We start from the raw sequence: 19,057 nt of genomic DNA on the forward strand, positions 1-19,057 counted from the left end.
TTGGAGAGAGTAAAGAAGTGTGGTCATTCCTCCATTTCATAGCGGAAAATTTACTGACAGCAGAGGCGACCTCCGACGGGATCGAAATTTTAAGGCTTTCCGATTTGCTTATGTTGACTTTAAAATAACTGACGTTACTGAATCTCTCAAATTCTTCCAGGGCTACTGGGAGCGCTTTCCGGGGATTTGTGATGTATATTAAAAGGTCGTCTGTAAAAAAGGGGAGCTTATGTTCTGAAGTGGCTGACTGGACCCTGCGTATGTTGGAGATGTTCCTAAGGGAGTTGGCCTAGGACTCCATCAGCAGGACATAGAGAAAGGGGGAAAGGGGGCACCCCTGTCTTGTTCCATTTTTTATTTTATGCGGAGCAGAAAGGGCACCATTCACTCTAACTCTGGCTGAGGGGTCTCAGTATAAGGCCATGACCCAATCAATGAATCTGGGCCCCAATCCGATCTTCCTCAGGGTCACCTCCAGGAACCCCCAGTGCACCCTATCAAATGCTTTCTCAGCGTCCACTGACAATAGGCACAAGGGGGTCCCTGAGAGACCAGCTCGTGAAATCAGTGCGATTGTTCTAATAGTGCTGTCCCTTGCCTCGCGGCCTGGGACATAACCTGACTGTTCACAATTGATCAGGGTCGGTATAAGGGGCCTCAGATGAGATGACAGAATCTTTGAGAACATTTTAGTGTCAATGTTTAGTAGGGAGATGGGGCGATAGTTAGAGCAGAGTGTGTGGTCCTTCCCCTGTTTTGGAATAATTGTAATTATTGCCTGTAAGGCCTGAGGAGGTAAAGAGCATGTACGAGAGATGGAATTGAAAGTTTCAGATAGTCAGGGGTTATGAGGTCACCAAACGCCTTGTAGAAGCCATGGGGAAACCCATCCAGGCCTGGGCATTTACCCAATTTTAAATTTTGGATTTCATCTTTTATCTCTTCCTCTGTAATGCTATCCTATAAACCAGCCGTCTCCTCCTCCGGGAGAGTTCCCGGGGCGAACCTATGCAGATAGTCATTAATTGCTGATGAGTCCTGGGTCTGTTCATCACCCCGGTCCCCCCCCCCCCCCCCCCAGATTATAAAGTTCCTGGTAATATTGTTTAAAGTAATCTAAGATATCCCCGTTGGAGTGGATTATTCCTTTGGAGGGAGAGTTTAGCAAGGGTATGTAGGGGTGGATGTCCTGGGATGGAGAGCCCTGGCCAACAGCTGACCGCACTTGTTCCCATGCTCATAGAAACTATAGCGCCATCTATCTCTGGTGCATAATGATTGCTGGTCTAAGATGGAGAGAATTCTACCTCGAGTGTCAGAGATATCTGCTCTAAGCATCTCTGAGGGAGTTTTCTTGTTGGCAGACTCGAGGCTGCCCAGCCTAGATCTAGATAGCAAATCTCTCAGTCTCTGCGGGCGTTCTCTCTTCAGCCAAGCAGAAATAAAGACTCCTCTAATCACGCACTTTAGGACCTCCCATTGGCTAGGTTGGGAGGCAGAGTCATGTAAATGGTCAGATATGAAATTCTGGATTGTTTGCTTTACCTCATCCATGCATAGCGGAAACTTAAGGAGGTTGTCATTAAGGCAGCAAGAATGGTTCACTCTCCCCTCTGTGAAACCTTGTAAGGCCCCCAAAGACCAGAGCGTCATCAGACCAGAGAAAGACCCCTATAGTGCTGGAGGGGGACAAGTCTAAGAGATCATGTGACACAAACAAATAATCTAAGCGCTTATAGCTGTTGTGGGCTAGTGAGTGGAAGCTGAAATCTATTGTTTTAGGGTGTAGGAGCCTCCAAAGGTCTACCAATTGTAGGGAGACTAGGGCTTTTTTAAATTTGCGTAATTCAGAGAAAGAAACCCCAGACCTACCCGCTGCAGAGTCCAGGGCGGGGTCAAGGCATAGGTTGAAATCCCTATGATCCGGAGACCAAAGGGAACCTGTGCATGTTTGGGAAAATAAACATTTGCAATGGTTAGAACCTTAGTGCCAACAAAAATTTTAAGGAACACATACCGACCTCCTGGGTCGATCTCGGAGGAAATAACCTGATGACGGAGTTGTTTATGAATTGCTATCGATGCTCCACAAACTTTCTTCTCTGGATGGGAACTATGGAACCAAGTTGTATAATGGTTAGACTTACAATTAGGAGTGTTACTTCAAGAGAAGTGGGTTTCCTGCAGAAGCGCGACCATGACCTTATTTTTGTGGAGATGTCTGAGGACCTGACCACTTTTGGATGGTTTATTCAGGCCTCTAGTGTTGTAGATGCGAAATGTCAATTTATGCATTGTCAATATTCGGGAGATGGGCTCCCGCCACTGACGACCTAGGGGGAAGTGGGGGAAGGAGGGGTAGGGAGACAAAAATACTGGAACAAACTATACATCCGGAAACAACCAGAACTTGCCTATTTTCTAGATCATCAATATGCGGGAGGATGTTGGAGTTCTGGGTGGGGTGAGTCATAATAACTTGTCTGTGAGATTCAAGTACTGCTTTGGTTTATTCATGAGTCTCTTCTATAGCTTGTACTCTGTGCCCGATCTGCTGTATATCTTTCTGTACCTGTGTCACTGCTTGTCTGTGTGACTGCTCAAGATGGGAAAATGAGGAGTTGATTTCAACCTTGGTAGGGAGTGCTTTAATGTGGGCTTCCAGTCCCAGTCACTGTCCTCTGTATGCATACTTAGGGAGGGGGAGCATGGAGCCCAGTCCCCCCTGGAGCTCCGGGGGGGTTTCGTGCCATGAAGGTGAGCTGGTGGCCCCATCTTTATGTGGAGGACTCAGGTGCAAGGTGGATAAGGGTATTGGGTGTGAGCCCCTGGTGCTCGTGCTGTCTTCAGAGCTGGCAGCTGGGGTGTGGTGTTGTGCAGTCTTCCCTTTCCTACCTGCACTGCTGGCTCCACGTGTTGGGGAAGACTGTGTCACCGCCATCTTGTGGTCAGGATCTCTGTCTGGCATGTTGGGAGCCAATACCACTCATAGCTCCTGTTCTGCTCTTCTCTCCCCTATCTCGTCTCCCCCCTCCATATGTAGGACATACCCGGTGTGCCTCGAGGGCCCACCAGTTGTGGTATCCGGGGCCTCTGAGGTGGAAGGGTGTGCCTCTCACCCCTGCATGGCTGACTGTATCTGGGCTCCGGTGGTGACCGGGTTCTCCTCCACCCCCCTCTCACCTCCCTCCTCTGGAGCCACTCTGGCCGCGGGAATGCCGCACTTTCCTCTGCGGTGTGTGAGCTGTTCCTCCACTGGTGGAGATGTGGGCGCAGCCTCAGGCAGGTGTCCATCCATGTCTGCCACCGCTCTGTTGGCGGGGGCCGTGGGGCTGAAGAAGCGGTTGATACCGCTTGGATCCCTCTCCACCGATGCTGCAGTGCGGGGCTGGGTCTTCCTCTTCCCCATCATGTAGGTTATAGATGCCTGCTTCTCCAGAATTTGCAGCCTGGTGTGAAAAGACCATGGACGGCGCGGGAGCTGAGCTGCAGAGCGACTTATTCCGCCATTGGTAAGCAATGCCCCCTGGGTTCTATTTATTTAAATACTATTGGAGTATGATGCTAAAATGACATAATTATGTATTTGACAAACATAATGAGTGCATTGCAAATCAAGTTAAGAACAAAAATTTGCTTAAAGGGTATCACATTTCCAATGTGGGTATATTTATGGTGTCAGAGACCTATTAGGGCAGATATACTTACAATCATACAAGCAGAAGTTGAATATACCCTAAATGTTATTAGTAGCATTAAGCAATTAAAGAACCAGCAGTTAACCACCGTTTTGTGCAGGTTCCAGATGTGTTATGGGCCCCCTACTGTCATAGTCGCTCCTGTAGGCATGGAAATACTGCATTGAGCAGAAGTTAAAAATCCTTCGGCTGCAGATGCACTAAGTATATGACCACCCTACTAGCACCATCACATCACAATCAAAATAGATCTTAATACAGATTTATTTCTTCTGCTTTATTTAGAAAGGGGAAGGTAAGGCTGACAAGGGCAGACCATGACATTGAATTTCCAGTGCCTAGAATTAATAGAAGGGAAACTATGGATTTTGAAAGTCCCTATCCACGTCTCACCCAATGGTACTGTTACCCCCGGCTCTGAGGTGGATGAACACTTAATTTGCTTGTTAAAAGCTTTTCACTTCTTAGAAAGAACTAATAAATTCACACCCCCTGCAGATATAGCCCAGCTTACTCAGGTCCCACAGACGCTTTGGGTAACTAGCAAGACAGATAATGGAAAGTTTCTCGTCCCACCTGTATTGGTCAAGCTGAAAAAGAGGGGTGTGCTTCCTCAAATGCCTCAGTACCCCCTAGGCCTTGCATAAGAGGCTGCAATTAAAGTAAGAATTCATGTCAGGGCCATAAAGGAAACTACATTGTATCCTGCTGCATTACATTTGCTTGGATATAAAGGGGAGAAAATGGACACAATAACCACTCAGCAACTTGATAATACTCTGCATTTTAAATCACTAAAGCCAGCAGAACAACAATATGTCCTATGTCAACATGATTGCATTGCACCTATGACTCAGAAGACTGTTGAATTTACCCTTTACTAAGGTACTAGCTGTTAACCTAGTTGCACCCAAAGTGGGTGTGGATATATCTCTGTTGCTGAATGTGCTGGAACAAGCCTCAAAGGAAGAAAAGGAAGAGTGGGAGAAAAGAAGTGTGAACAAAATAAGGCCTGGGTCAAAGGATCATCTCCTGTGCCTCCTGCACACTCTCTACTCCATGATGTCACACCTAAATGATGGGCTAACCCATAAATCCAATAAGGTAATGTGTGATACAGTGTCTTCTGCTTGGCTTGACCCAGGGTTCAACACTGCTGTAACCCCGTTTGTATAAGGCTACATGGTATGTGCCCATCACAATCCAGCCCAATTAGTCAAAGTACCTTCTCGCTGTTACTTCAACACCAGACTATCTGTTTCAGTGATTGAAGACTAACTACATACAGTCATTGGAGTTGTTGATTTGCGTAGACCTTCTCTCACGTGGCTTATAAAATAAACAAAAATGCCAACGTCAAAACTTTGGCTAAAAGATTGGCAAATGAAGTAATTTCTATTTATATGCTGTACCAGAAGTCATAGAAAATAATATAGGTACACATATCATTAGCTCTCTACCTGGTCAGACCTATGGCTAATCGTAAGACTGAGTTGAGGCCCTATGAAGTTGTCTTTGGTAGAGACACCCATAACAGGCCTACACTTTCTTCAGCCCCAGCATGAGGACCTCCCTTCCCATGCAAGTGCCTTATATCAGAAGTTAACTGTCTCTTATAAATCTGTATTTTCTTTGATTCCAGATTCAAACTCAAAAGAGGAATCACATAGTTTTGCTTTCATGTGACTCGAATATCCTCAAAAAGACAAAGGAAAAAAGTTTGGAACCGAAATTTGATGCTCCATACCAGATACAGTTGACAACTGCCACTCAAGTTAAATTGGAAGGAAAAGACAATTGGATCCACACCAACCACTTTATGCAAGTCTCCATCCAAAGAAAAGAATCAACTACCCACTAGAACGATGCATATCCTTTTAGTTATGGTCATACCACTATATGTTTGGGCCTTGAATAATATGTTGGACAATAATTGGGACAATAAGTTTGTTAAATATCATGAAGTGCTTACTGCAGCGTTTGGTGACGTAGAAAAATTGTTGGATATGTACTCATGTTCCTATAGCATCATCTTCAATGTCCTAGGTAGCAATTGTGTTTTCCAATCACACCCCAGGGCCAGAGCATAGGATGTCCTGCTCCTTGATGACAAGTTGCCTGCAGTCTTCGATAACATTGTAGTAATAATGCCCCTTTTCTGTTACCGCATGATGATCTGTCATAAATGGTAAGCCCTGAAGACGCACTTTTCAAGAGAGCTGCAGATAATTGGCTGAGGCCAAATGTTCAGCCTTGGGTAGTGTCTATGGCCATGGTCAACAAGATGGTTTAAATGCCCATTCATACCACAAATGGGGGATAAGTTGGTTAAAGCTATAGACTATCTAGATGATCAAATTTTCACAGTACTAAGGCTGGTTAATTAAACTAGTGCAATTTAAGATTAAAGGGGTTGCCCTGCCCCCCAAAGTGATTTTTTCCATTAATGCCCTGTAGATTAAAAGCATCATACGATACAGCATTACACATTAAAAAAACAATATTCTGCGCACCTTTTTATTCCTTATCTTCTCCTTGTGAAGCTGGCCTGAAGAATCATTCAAAGATGGCGCCACCCAGGTTATTCCCATGATGCACTGCTCTCTCTCTCCCCCAGCGTGCACGCTCTCAATGACACCAGTCACATGACTGGAAGACCAGAGTCATTATGATAGACGCACACTGTGATGAGGAGAGCGATATCAGGCTGTGAGTGATGGCCTGATATAGCTCTCTCACTCCATGCGAGTCCCCTGATCTCACTGCTTTCAATGGAGTTGACAGCCACCTGGCCCCATTCAAAGCAATGGGAGAGCATCGCGGTCTCATGCTACTGCTGTGAGAGCTCTGACAGGACATTCCTTCATCACCCCAGCATGTCTCCTCATCACTGGACACTGTGACAATGATGTCCCAGTGTCCAGTGATGAGGGGACATGCTGCGGAGATGGAGGAATCTCCTACAACAGCTGTCAAAGCAGTAGCAGGAGATTGTGATCTTTATCTTTACTTACAATGGCAGAGGATCGTGATCTCCTGCTACTGCTGTGACAGCAGTAGCAGGAGATTCCTCCATCTCCACAGCATGTCCTCTCATCACTGGACACTGTCACATCATTGTCACATCATTGTGTCAGTGTCCAGTGATGAGGGGACATGCTGGGGAGATGAAGGAATCTCCTGCTACAGCTGTCACAGCAGTAGCAGGAGACCGCAATGCTCTCCCATTGAAAGTAATTAAAAGTGAAACACCACATGCTCCCATACAGTGCCCCCTATGGTGCACCTACTTAGTGCCACATAGTGCCCCCACACAGTGCATCCATAGTGCCCCTGCATAGTGCACACACATGTTCCCCCACATAATGCCCCCCCATGGTGAACCCACACAGTGCACCACATGTTGCACCCACAGTGCAGCCACACATTGCACCCATAGTGCCCCCATATAGTGGCCACACATAGTGTCAGACTTAACATATTGCCCCCACATGGTGCTCCCACAGTGCCCCAAATGGTGCTTCCACAAGCTGCTCCCACATAATGCCCCCACAGTGCCCCCACAGCATCCCCACATAGTGCCTACACAGAGTGCTCCCATATAGTGTCCCCATATAGTTCCCCCCACAGAGTGCTCCCACATAGTGCTACCACAGTGCCCCCACATAACATAGTGCTCCCACATAACATAGTGCCATCAAAATAGTAGCCACAGCAGTAATAGTGCTCCCACAATAGTAGCCTCAGCAGCATCAGTGCCCCAGCAATTACAGCCACAGCAGAAATAGTGCCCCAGCTATTATAGCCACAGCAGAAATAGTGCCCCAACAATTATAGCCACAGCAGTAATAGTGCCCCCACAATAGTAGCCCCAGCAGCATCAGTGCCCCAACAATTAAAGCCATAGCAGTAATAATGACCCCACAATAGTAGCCACAGTAGTGATAGTGCCCCCACAATAGTAGCCAAAGCAGTAATAGTGCCACCGCAATAGTAGCCCCAGCAACATCAGTTCCCCAACCATGATAGCCACAGTAGTAATAGTGCCCCTACAATAGTAGCCAAAGCAGCAATAGTGCCCCCACAATATTAGCTACAGCAGTGATAGTGCCCCAACAATTATAGTCACATCAGAAATAATGACCTGTAGTAATTGTCCCTGCAGAGGTAGCAACCCCTGATAATTGCCCCAGCAGTGATAGAGACCAACACTAATTGCTCCAGCAGTCATAACTATTGGGGATCACTATCCCTACTGGGGCAATTATTGGGAGTCACTATCACTGCTGGGGCAATTATTGAGGGTCACTATCACTGCTTGGGCAGTTACCCTTAACAATTGCCCAAGCAGAAATAGTGACCCCCAGTAGTTGCCCAAGCAGTAGTAGTGACCCCCAATAATTGGCCTAGCAGTAATAGTGACCCCCGATAATAGCACCAGCAGTACTAGTAACCCTTAATGGTTTCCCCAGCACTTGCCCAATGCAGCAAGTACATTGACAGCACCACCTGCCCCCACACACAAGTACATTGACAGCACCCTCCACAAGTACACTGACAGAACCCCCAGACTCCCCCACAAGTACACTGACAGCACCCGCCAAACACACAAGTATCCCTACCCCCCCCCCTACCCCCACAGGTACACTGATAGCACCCTCCACTCCTTCCCCCACAAGCACACTGACAGCACCCTCTGACCCTCCTCCCACAAGTACACTGATAGCACCCCCCACTCCTTCCCCCACAAGTACACTGATAGCCCCCCACTCCTTCCCCCCAAGTACACTGACAGCACCCCCTGCCCCTCACCCCCACAACTACACTGACAGCACACACATCCTGTAACAATTATTCCCCACCACTTGATAGTCACCGCTGGACACTTCTGATCCTCGCCGTGACTGTCCAGGAATAAAGCCCAATCACAGCCTGATTGCAACTACTGCGCATGCGCAAACTGTACCAGGCTCGTCCACAGGCCGGCAAACTCTACTGGACATGCCCGACAAGTGGAGAAGCCAGCTGGAAGAATGTGTTGGACCCAGGGACAACGGGAACCTCAAACAGAGAGAGCATCCCTGTAGGTATGTACAGACCTTCTGTATGGCTCATATACAACACACAAAGTATACTACAAAGTGCATTGTAATGGCCATACAGAAGTGCATACATGTACTTGTCACAACGGGACTACCCCTTTAATTGAATGTTGTTACTAACCAATGCACAATAGTGCTAGGCGATCAATCAGCTGTCCAAGAGTGAATAATGCTAGAATGTTTTGTATTTTGTCACACTTCGGTATTCTCATACAACAAACACCGCACTACAATTTAGAACAACAATGCAATCCTGTCAGGTAGAAGACACCTGTAAGAGACCTCCCAGACTGTTGAGTAATAGTGAAGTAGTAGCTCTAGAAGTTGCAATGGTGGGGTCTGGGGACTAGCAATAACTAATAGCCGGGTATAGCTTGTAATATGGCAAGAGCCCCCACAGCTATCTAACAGGCTCTTCACTTATTACTGTTGGATGTACAAGGTACTGAAAAAGCTGCTCTACAGAACAGAGATACAATTGATGGTATTCAGTGAAAATTTTGAAGATATGTGATGTTTAAAGCTAGCTGATGATTTGGAATCTATTCATAATAATATGCAACATATTAAAATAAGTTATTACAGACACTCAGGCTGGACCAGGAATGGTTTGATTTGCTTTCCGATTCCTGGTTCACTACATCTTGACTTTGCCTACTTTTCTGTATACTTGTGTTCTCTATAGTTGTCTACTCCTGTGCTGTTGAATTCAGTGCATACCTAATGCACTGGATTATGTAATTGGTTCACGGGTCAACAATTACACAGATTTGCAACTCATGTTATTAAAGGAAATCCAATCCCGACATAACTAAATGGCCGCATCATGTTTCCTTATGCTATATATATCCTAGAACACAGACGTTAGGTAAAGCAACTTGTTTCTTAGTGGTTAGCTCAAATTTCTGGGATGAGAATGGAAATCATGCTAAATTTGGGGGCTATGAAACATGAGGAAACAGTCGCAAAAAGGGGGGAAATGTGAGAGCAGTAAATATTGATCCATTTTATATCTTCTGTCTGTTATATCATAAACCTTGTGATTTTCCATTAAGTAAGAGCCTTTCAAAACTAATATCTTAGTCTTGATAAAGTGGTATAGAAAATCCAGAATGGAGACCTTGACGTTATCAGCACCAGTCTCCCAAGAATATGTTCTCTTTTATTTTACCCTATCAATTGAGATGTAGCGCTAATAAAGACAGACCACTTCCTATCAAATTCAGAATTGTATTTGTTTTGTTAGCAAAGTCAGCTCGACAATTAACATTAATTTGGCCCCCTGAAAACACACCCACTAGGAAACATTTCAATAATAGGGCCACAGGTCTTATGTAACAGATTCATGTGCATTGTTATGCTCCGGCTCTTGGTAGCGGACATACAAAAGTATTCCAAAGCATTGTTATGCATTTTAAGATAAAAACACAAATCAGATCAAACATGGGACATTTTGTTGGACAAAAAGCTAAATAAAGTTTAATAAAATTAACAAAATTTCCCTTTTGGATTATTTTCAAAAAATTAAACCTGCAGATCCTGCACTATATGAGGGTTATTATTTTGTAAATCTTATAATGTGATCTTCCTAATGTGTCTTAATAAAATGGCTGCTCATGAATATTCATTAGGGGTTATGTCCCAGGCTTCTCTGCTTACAATAGATAACAGCAATTTTCTCTAAGTGTTCACAGCTGAAACAAGAAAACCTGTTATCACCTGGAGAAATCGTGGATTCCAAAGGATTAAACTGTCATTAATGGTAAACTGCCGATGACCATTGTCTTCATGGAAGTGTCCGACTAGATGTTTCTCCACAGTACCGTTAGAATGTACATTATAATTTACCAGATCAAATCTTACAGGACCATTTCCTTTATCATCCAGGTAAATCAATTCTCCCCCAGGAGTTATAAAATTAATTGTCCTCATATAACGATTGAGCTGCAAAGAATACATGAGATGAAGGGCCGGTTTACAATTTAGAAGGACACAAAATCTAGAAACCAAATGTGATCAAAATCCACATTCATCATCATGCAAGAGTGTAAAATATACAGACAGAGAAAACTACATAAAGGACCTTAGGGCTTCTTGTTAATCTCCATGATAACATTAAATGTTTGACTCTAAGTTAAAGAGTATTTCTGATTACAAACAACTTTTCATAAGGCCTTCTGTAGACAGGTGGAAATTCCGTGGAGGGATTTCCAGCAGAATTTCCACCCGTGCCCGCTGTCATAGGATTGCTGTAAATAATGCAATCCTATGCACGCAGCCACAATTTGTGCGTGAGAAAAAACGCACAGAAAATAAATGACGCCATGTACTATTTCTGTTCGGGTCTCGCAGAGGCTCGCACAGAAACATCACTAGTGACATGCCAGCTCTGCTCAGCACATGCGCTGGCTGGGTGGCAGCCTGCACATAGCAGAGAGAGGAGACGCCAGGAGCAGGTGAGCCGCAGCGGTCACTGCAGGGGCACGGGTCGGATACTGCTGCGAGAATTCTCGCAGTGAGATCCGACCCAACCATCTGCAGGAGGCCTAAATCAGCAGTACAAACATATATGAAAAAAAGATTTGCAATATATGTTAGAGAAAAATGCCTCTATCTCCACTTATTAGGTGCCTCGCCTCTCCCCTTGCCTCCTTAACTGTTCAAGTTCTCTGAAGTCACTAATAAAATGGCTAACCAGAAGTGAAAAAAGAACTCCTGCACTCAGGGTATACTAAAGAAAGAACGCTGATTACACACCATAAAGACAAAAGATAGCTGAGGAACAGAGGATGACCTCCATTCGTGATGAACGAGAATAAGGGATATGAATCCTCAATATTGAAGTACATAGGTATTTATTAGAGATGAGCGAGCATACTCGTCCGAGCTTGATGCTTGTTCGAGTATTAGGGTGCTCGAGATGCTCGTTACTCGAGACGAGCACCACACGGTACTCGTCTCGATTAAACGAGCACTGACCATTGAATTCAATGGAGCCGGCAATACAGCCGGCTCCATTGAAAGCAATGGGCTGCCGGCTAGCGCGGGATGAATTTTCGGGAAGGGCTTAAAAATATAAACCCTTACCTGAAAATCATCTTAAAATGTGTAAAAAAAATAAAAAAAATTTATACTCACCTTTCCACTGTAGCCAGAGTTCAGCTGCCTCTGGCCGGCAGTTCTCCTGAACTGCTTTCTGTAGTATTCAGCAAGTGGGGATTTAAAATCCCCGCCTGCTAAATGGGCTGTCTCTGATTGGTCACAGCTCTCACCAATCAGAGGCAGCTCTCACTCACCCATTCATGAATTCATGAATGTGTGAGTGAGAGCTGCCTCTGATTGGATGAGCACAGGGACCAATCAGGGGCAGCTCTCAGCTGCCATTCAGCTGAGAGCTGCCCCTGATTGGTCCCTGCGCTGAGCCAATCACAGCAAAACCCTATTAAAGTGGTCATCCAGTTCTAAATTATTTACAGCCTTTTCTCAGGACAGGTTATCAACAGTAGATAGGGTCTGTGAAACAGGACCCTGATGATGAGGTTTTCACCAGTGCCCTCATCTGACTTCTGCAGGAAGGAGACAGCTCTGTTCTTACTGTAGTGGCCAGGCATTCTATTGCAAGACAAATTCTTATTAAAATGAAAAGTAAATTTGCTTGCAATACCAAGCCTGGCCACTGCTGTAAGAATGGAGGTGTCTGTCTCCTGCAGAAATCTCAGTGCCCTAGTGAGGTATCCTCAGTGAACAGCTGTGTGGCTCTAGGCTATTAATAGTTTACAACTGGACAACCCCTTTAAGGGCCATGCCAATACCAGTATTATGAAACTTAGGAATCTATTGATTTTTCTCACCCCATTCCGAGGGCTGTGCTTTCCTGTATGAGGGCTTGTTTTTAGAATGGCAACGTGTACTTTAAAAAAAAAAAGATTTGGAAAGCTTATTGTGATAAGAGTGGTTAAGATGGCTATTTGCAGCCACCAATTTGTATTGTTTCAGCCATGAATACATTTTGTAGCCTATACAATGTATTTTTGTTGCAGATTCACGTTGCACATTTCTGGGTAAACTACAACCATTATCTGGGAATAAATCTTATTACTGTATCTCATATGTATTTAGGGGTTGGCCACTCCAGACTATGTGCGTTTCAGGCCTCCTGCAGACGGCCGAGTTGAATCCCACTGTGAGAATTCTCACAGCGGGATGTGAGCCGTGCCCCTGCGGTGACCGCTGCGGTTCACCTGCTCCAGCGTCTCCTCCGCTCTGTGATGTGCCGGCTGCCACCAAGCCGGGACATGCACAGAGAGGAACAGGCGCGTCACCAGTGACATTTCTGTGCGGCTTCTGCGGGGCCGCAATTTTATTTGCCGCACGTGTTTTCATGCGGTCAAATCAAGGCTGTGTGCATGTCTAATGCAACCCTATGGAAGCGGACGCAGGTGGAAATACTGCGGGAAATCCTGCTGCGGAATTTCCCGCCGTGCGCAGGAGGCCTCAGACTGATAACACATCCACACTGTTTTTCACAGCGTGCATTCACTGTTTACATAATGCTAGGTTGTGTAGAAAATGTGTTACTTTGTTTAACCCCTTAGTGACGGAGCTTTTTTGCTTTTTTCCATTTTCGGCTTTTCCTTCTCCCTTTTAAAAAATCGTAACTCCTTTATTTATCCATCGACGTCGCTGTATGAGGGCTTGTTTTTTGTGGAACAAGTTGTATTTTTCAATTGTACTATTTATTGAACCATATAATGCACTGAAAAACGTTTAAAACTAGAGATGAATGAGCACCAAAATGCTCAGGTGCTCGTTACTCGGGACGAACTTTTCGCGATGCTCGAGGGTTCGTTTCGAGTAACGAACCCCATTGAAGTCAATGGGCGACCCGAGCATTTTTGTATTTCGCCAATGCTCGCTAAGGTTTCCTTGTGTGAAAATCTGGGCAATTCAAGAAAGTGATGGGAACGACACAGCAACGAATAGGGCAGGCGAGGGGCTACATGTTGGGCTGCATCTCAGGTTCCCAGGTCCCACTATTAAGCCACAATACTGGAAAGAGTGGGCCCACCCCCTCCCAACAACTTTTACTTCTGAAAAGCCCTCATTAGCATGGCATACCTTTGCTAAGCACCACACTAGCTACAACAAAGCACAATCACTGCCTGGATGACACTCCGCTGCCACTTCTCCTGGGTTACATGCTGCCCAACCCCCCTCCCCCCCACAGCGCACACCAAAGTGTCCCTGCGCAGCCTTCAGCTGCCCTCATGCCACACCACCCTCATGTCTATTTAGAAGTGCGTCTGCCATGAGGAGGAACCGCAGGCACACACTGCAGAGGGTTGGCACGGCTAGGCAGCGACCCTCTTTAAAAGGGGCGGGGCGATAGCCCACAATGCTGTACAGAAGCAATGAGAAATAGAATCCTGTGCCACCGCCATCAGGAGCTGCACACGTGGGCATAGCAATGGGGAACCTATGTGCCACACACTATTCATTCTGTCAAGGTGTCTCTGCATGCCCCAGTCAGACCGGGCTTTTTAAATTCATAGACACAGGCAGGTACAACTCCCTATTGTGAAGTCCCTGTCGACCGACAGCATGGGTGGCTCCCTGGAACCCACCGGCGATACACAAAAATATCCCATTGCATTGCCCAACACAGCTGAGGTAGTAATGTCATGCTTAATGCAGGTGGGCTTCGGCCCACACTGCATGCCCCAGTCAGACTGCGGTTCTTTACAAGTGGACACATGTAGGTTAAACTCCGTGTGCACCTTCAGCATGGGTGGCTCCCTGGAACCCACCGGCGATACACAAAAATATCCCATTGCATTGCCCAACACAGCTGAGGTAGTAATGTCGTGCTTAATGCAGGTGGGCTTCGGCCCACACTGCATGCCCCAGTCAGACTGGGGTTCTTTACAAGTGGAAACAGATGCATTTATAATTCCCTGTGGACCCACAGCATGGGTGGGTGCCAGGAAGCCACCGGCGGTACATAGAAATATCCCATTGCATTGCCCAACACAGCTGAGGTAGTAATGTCGTGCTTAATGCAGGTGGGCTTCGGCCCACACTGCATGCCCCAGTCAGACTGGGGTTCTTTACAAGTGGACACATGTAGGTTAAACTCCGTGTGCACCTACAGCATGGGTGGCTCCCTGGAACCCACCGGCGATACACAAAAATATCCCATTGCATTGCCCAACACAGCTGAGGTAGTAATGTCATGCTTAATGCAGGTGGGCTTCGGCCCACACTGCATGCCCCAGTCAGACTGCTGTTCTTTACAAGTGGACACATGTAGGTTAAACTCCGTGTGCACCTACAGCATGGGTGGCTCCCTGGAACCCACCGGCGATACACAAAAATATCCCATTGCATTGCCCAACACAGCTGAGGTAGTAATGTCGTGCTTAATGCAGGTGGGCTTCGGCCCACACTGCATGCCCCAGTCAGACTGGGGTTCTTTACAAGTGGAAACAGATGCATTTATAATTCCCTGTGGACCCACAGCATGGGTGGGTGCCAGGAAGCCACCGGCGGTACATAGAAATATCCCATTGCATTGCCCAACACAGCTGAAGTAGTAATGTCGTGCTTAATGCAGGTGGGCTTCGGCCCACACTGCATGCCCCAGTCAGACTGGGGTTCTTTACAAGTGGACACATGTAGGTTAAACTCCGTGTGCACCTACAGCATGGGTGGCTCCCTGGAACCCACCGGCGATACACAAAAATATCCCATTGCATTGCCCAACACAGCTGAGGTAGTAATGTCGTGCTTAATGCAGGTGGGCTTCGGCCCACACTGCATGCCCCAGTCAGACTGGGGTTCTTTACAAGTGGAAACAGATGCATTTATAATTCCCTGTGGACCCACAGCATGGGTGGGTGCCAGGAAGCCACCGGCGGTACATAGAAATATCCCATTGCATTGCCCAACACAGCTGAGGTAGTAATGTCGTGCTTAATGCAGGTGGGCTTCGGCCCACACTGCATGCCCCAGTCAGACTGGGGTTCTTTACAAGTGGACACATGTAGGTTAAACTCCGTGTGCACCTACAGCATGGGTGGCTCCCTGGAACCCACCAGAGATACACAAAAATATCCCATTGCATTGCCCAACACAGCTGAGGTAGTAATTTCGTGCTTAATGCAGGTGGGCTTCGGCCCACACTGCATGCCCCAGTCAGACTGGTAATATGTACCTTAACAGTAACCGCATTGGTGGTAATGTGGTGGTGACTGCGGACCTAGTAGCACGGTTTTATTTTGTTGGTTTTCGGAATGTGGCCAGGATTAAGTGGGCCGTGGCGGGGGATGTTTTTGAGGCACTACGTGTCCTCTCCATGTGTCCGTGGTTATATGCACCTTAACAGTAACAGCGTTGGTGGGAAATGGCCTCGCCGCCATCATGTCTTTGGGAAGCCTCTGTTTCCACACCCCAGAGACATACCATTAGCAGCGGTATAGGCAGAGCCCAGAGTTAGTAACATTTCAGCCGTAGCATTAGCGACAGGCCCCACTAACATATCACTAGCAGCATTATAGGGGGAGCACAGTCTTAGTTCCATTTCAGTAATAGTAGCAGCCTACACAGGCCCCAGTAACAATTCTGAAGCAGCAGTATAGTGGGAGCGCAGTCTTCGTTCCATTTCAGTAATACTAGCAGCCTACACAGGCCCCAGGAACAATTCCGAAGCAGCAGTATAGTGGGAGCGCAGTCTTAGTTCCATTTCAGTAGCTGCAGTATAGCCAAGGCCCAAGTTACATTTATGTAGCTAAAGTGTAGGCCAACGCCACACACACTTCTGTACCATGAGTGCAGGCGAAGAACATACAAATTGCTATGATTACACTGTAGGTGAGGGCCCCAAAACATTGGTGTACCAACAGTACTAATGTACCTCAGTAAAAATTGGCCATGCCCAACCAAGATGACAGGTGAAACCTATTAATCGCTTTGGTTAATGTGGCTTAAGTGGTAACTAGGCCTGGAGGCAGCCCCGTTTAACTAAAAATTGGTTCAAGTTAAAGTTTCAACGCTTTTAAGAGCATTGAAACATATAAAAATTGTTTAGAAAAATTAGATGAGTGAGCCTTGTGGCCCTAAGAAAAATTGCCCGTTCAGCGTGATTACGTGAGGTTTCAGGAGGAGGAGCAGGAGGAGGAGGAGGAATATCAGACACAGATTGATGAAGCAGAAATGTCCCTGTTTTGGATGGTGAGAGAGAACGTAGCTTCCATCCTACGTATTGCTTACGTATCGCTGCTGTCCACTGGTGGAGAAGAGAAGTCTGGGGAAATCCAGGCTTTGTTCATCTTGATGAGTGTTAGCCTGTCGGCACTGTCGGTTGACAGGCAGGTACGCTTATCTGTGATGATTCCCACAGCCGCACTAAACACCCTTTCCGACAAGACGCTAGCCGCAGGACAAGCAAGCACCTCCAGGGCATACAGCGCTAGTTCAGGCTATGTGTCCAGCTTCGACACCCAGTAGTTGTAGGTGACAGAGGCGTCACGGAGGACGGTCGTGCGATCGGCTACGTACTCCCTCACCATCCTTTTACAGTGCTCCCACCGACTCAGCCTTGACTGGGGAGCAGTGACACAGTCTTGGTGGGGAACCATAAAGCTGTCCAGGCCCTTAAAGACTGTTGCACTGCCTGGGCTGTACATGCTGCTCGATCTCCGCACCTCCCCTGCTACCTGGCCCTCGGAACTGCGCCTTCTGCCACTAGCGCTGTCGGATGGGAATTTTACCATCAGCTTGTCCGCCAGGGTCCTGTGGTATAGTAACACTCTCGAACCCCTTTGCTCTTCGGGAATGAGAGTGGGAAGGATCCTCCTCCTCCGGCCATACATGCTGAAATGATGACAGGCAAGCAGCATGGGTACCGTCAGCAGTGGGCCAAGCTGTCTCTTCCCCCTCCTCCTCATCCTCCTCATGCTCCTCCTCCTCCTCCTGAACACGCTGAGATATAGACAGGAGGGTGCTCTGACTATCCAGCGACATACTGCCTTCCCCCGGCTCTGTTTCCGAGCGCAAAGCGGCTGCCTTTATGGTTTGCAGGGAACTTCTCAAGATGCATAGCAGAGGAATGGTGACGCTAATGATTGCAGCATGGCCGCTCACCACCTGGGTAGACTGCTCAAAGTTTCGAAGGACCTGGCAGATGTCTGCCAACCAGGCCCACTCTTCTGAAAAGAATTGAGGAGGCTGACTCCCACTGCGCCGCCCATGTTGGAGTTGGTATTCCACTATAGCTCTACGCTGCTCATAGAGCCTAGCCAACATGTGGAGCGTAGAGTTCCACCATGAGGGCACGTCGCACAGCAGTCGGTGCACTGGCAGATTAAACCGATGTTGCAGGGTGCGCAGGGTGGCAGCGTCCGTGTGGGACTTGCGGAAATGTGCGCAGAGCCGGCGCACCTTTACGAGCAGGTCTGACAAGCGTGGGTAGATTTTCAGAAAGTGCTGAACCACCAAATTAAAGACGTGGGCCAGGCATGGCACGTGCGTGAGGCTGCCGAGCTGCAGAGCTGCAGAGCCGCCACCAGGTTACGGCCGTTGTCACATACGACCATGCCCGGTTGGAGGCTCAGCGGCGCAAGCCAACGGTCGGTCTGCTCTGTCAGACCCTGCAGCAGTTCGTGGGCCGTGTGCCTCCTATCTCCTAAGCTGAGTAGTTTCAGCACGGCCTGCTGACGCTTGCCCACCGCTGTGCTGCCACGCCGCGCGACACCGACTGCTGGCGACGTCCTGCTGCTGCTGACACATCTAGATTGCGAGACAGAGGTTGAGGAGGAGGAGGAGGAGGAGGGTGCTTTAGTGGAAGAAGCATACACCGCCGAACATACCACCACCGAGCTGGGGCCCGCAATTCTGGGGGTGGGTAGGACGTGAGCGGTCCCAGGCTCTGACTCTGTCCCAGCCTCCACTAAATTCACCCAATGTGCCGTCTGGGAGATGTAGTGGCCCTGCCCGCCTGTGCTTGTCCACGTGTCCGTAGTTAAGTGGACCTTGCCACTAACCGCATTGGTGAGGGCGCGTACAATGTTGCGGGAGACGTGGTCGTGCAGGGCTGGGACGGCACATCGGGAAAAGTAGTGGCGACTGGGAACTGAGTAGCGCGGGGCCGCCGCCGCCATCATAGCTTTGAAAGCCTCCGTTTCCACAACCCTATACGGCAGCATCTCAAGGCTGATAAATTTGGCTATGTGGACGGTTAACGATTGAGCGTGCGGGTGC

General features: G+C 47.5%; 1 protein-coding gene across 1 annotated transcript in view; it reads right to left on the reverse strand.

The window, feature by feature from the left end:
• The window catches only part of LOC136577440 (vomeronasal type-2 receptor 26-like), a 66,739-nt gene that overhangs the window by 14,172 nt on the left and 33,510 nt on the right, over window positions 1-19,057 (reverse strand). Inside the window, exon 2 of the mRNA XM_066577660.1 lies at window positions 10,520-10,744. Within this exon, the coding sequence (XP_066433757.1) occupies window positions 10,520-10,744 (225 nt within the window). The remainder of the gene's footprint in view (window positions 1-10,519; window positions 10,745-19,057) is intronic.

Source organism: Eleutherodactylus coqui, chromosome 1, assembly GCF_035609145.1.
Source record: "Eleutherodactylus coqui strain aEleCoq1 chromosome 1, aEleCoq1.hap1, whole genome shotgun sequence".
In the NCBI taxonomy this organism is placed as follows: domain Eukaryota; kingdom Metazoa; phylum Chordata; class Amphibia; order Anura; family Eleutherodactylidae; genus Eleutherodactylus; species Eleutherodactylus coqui.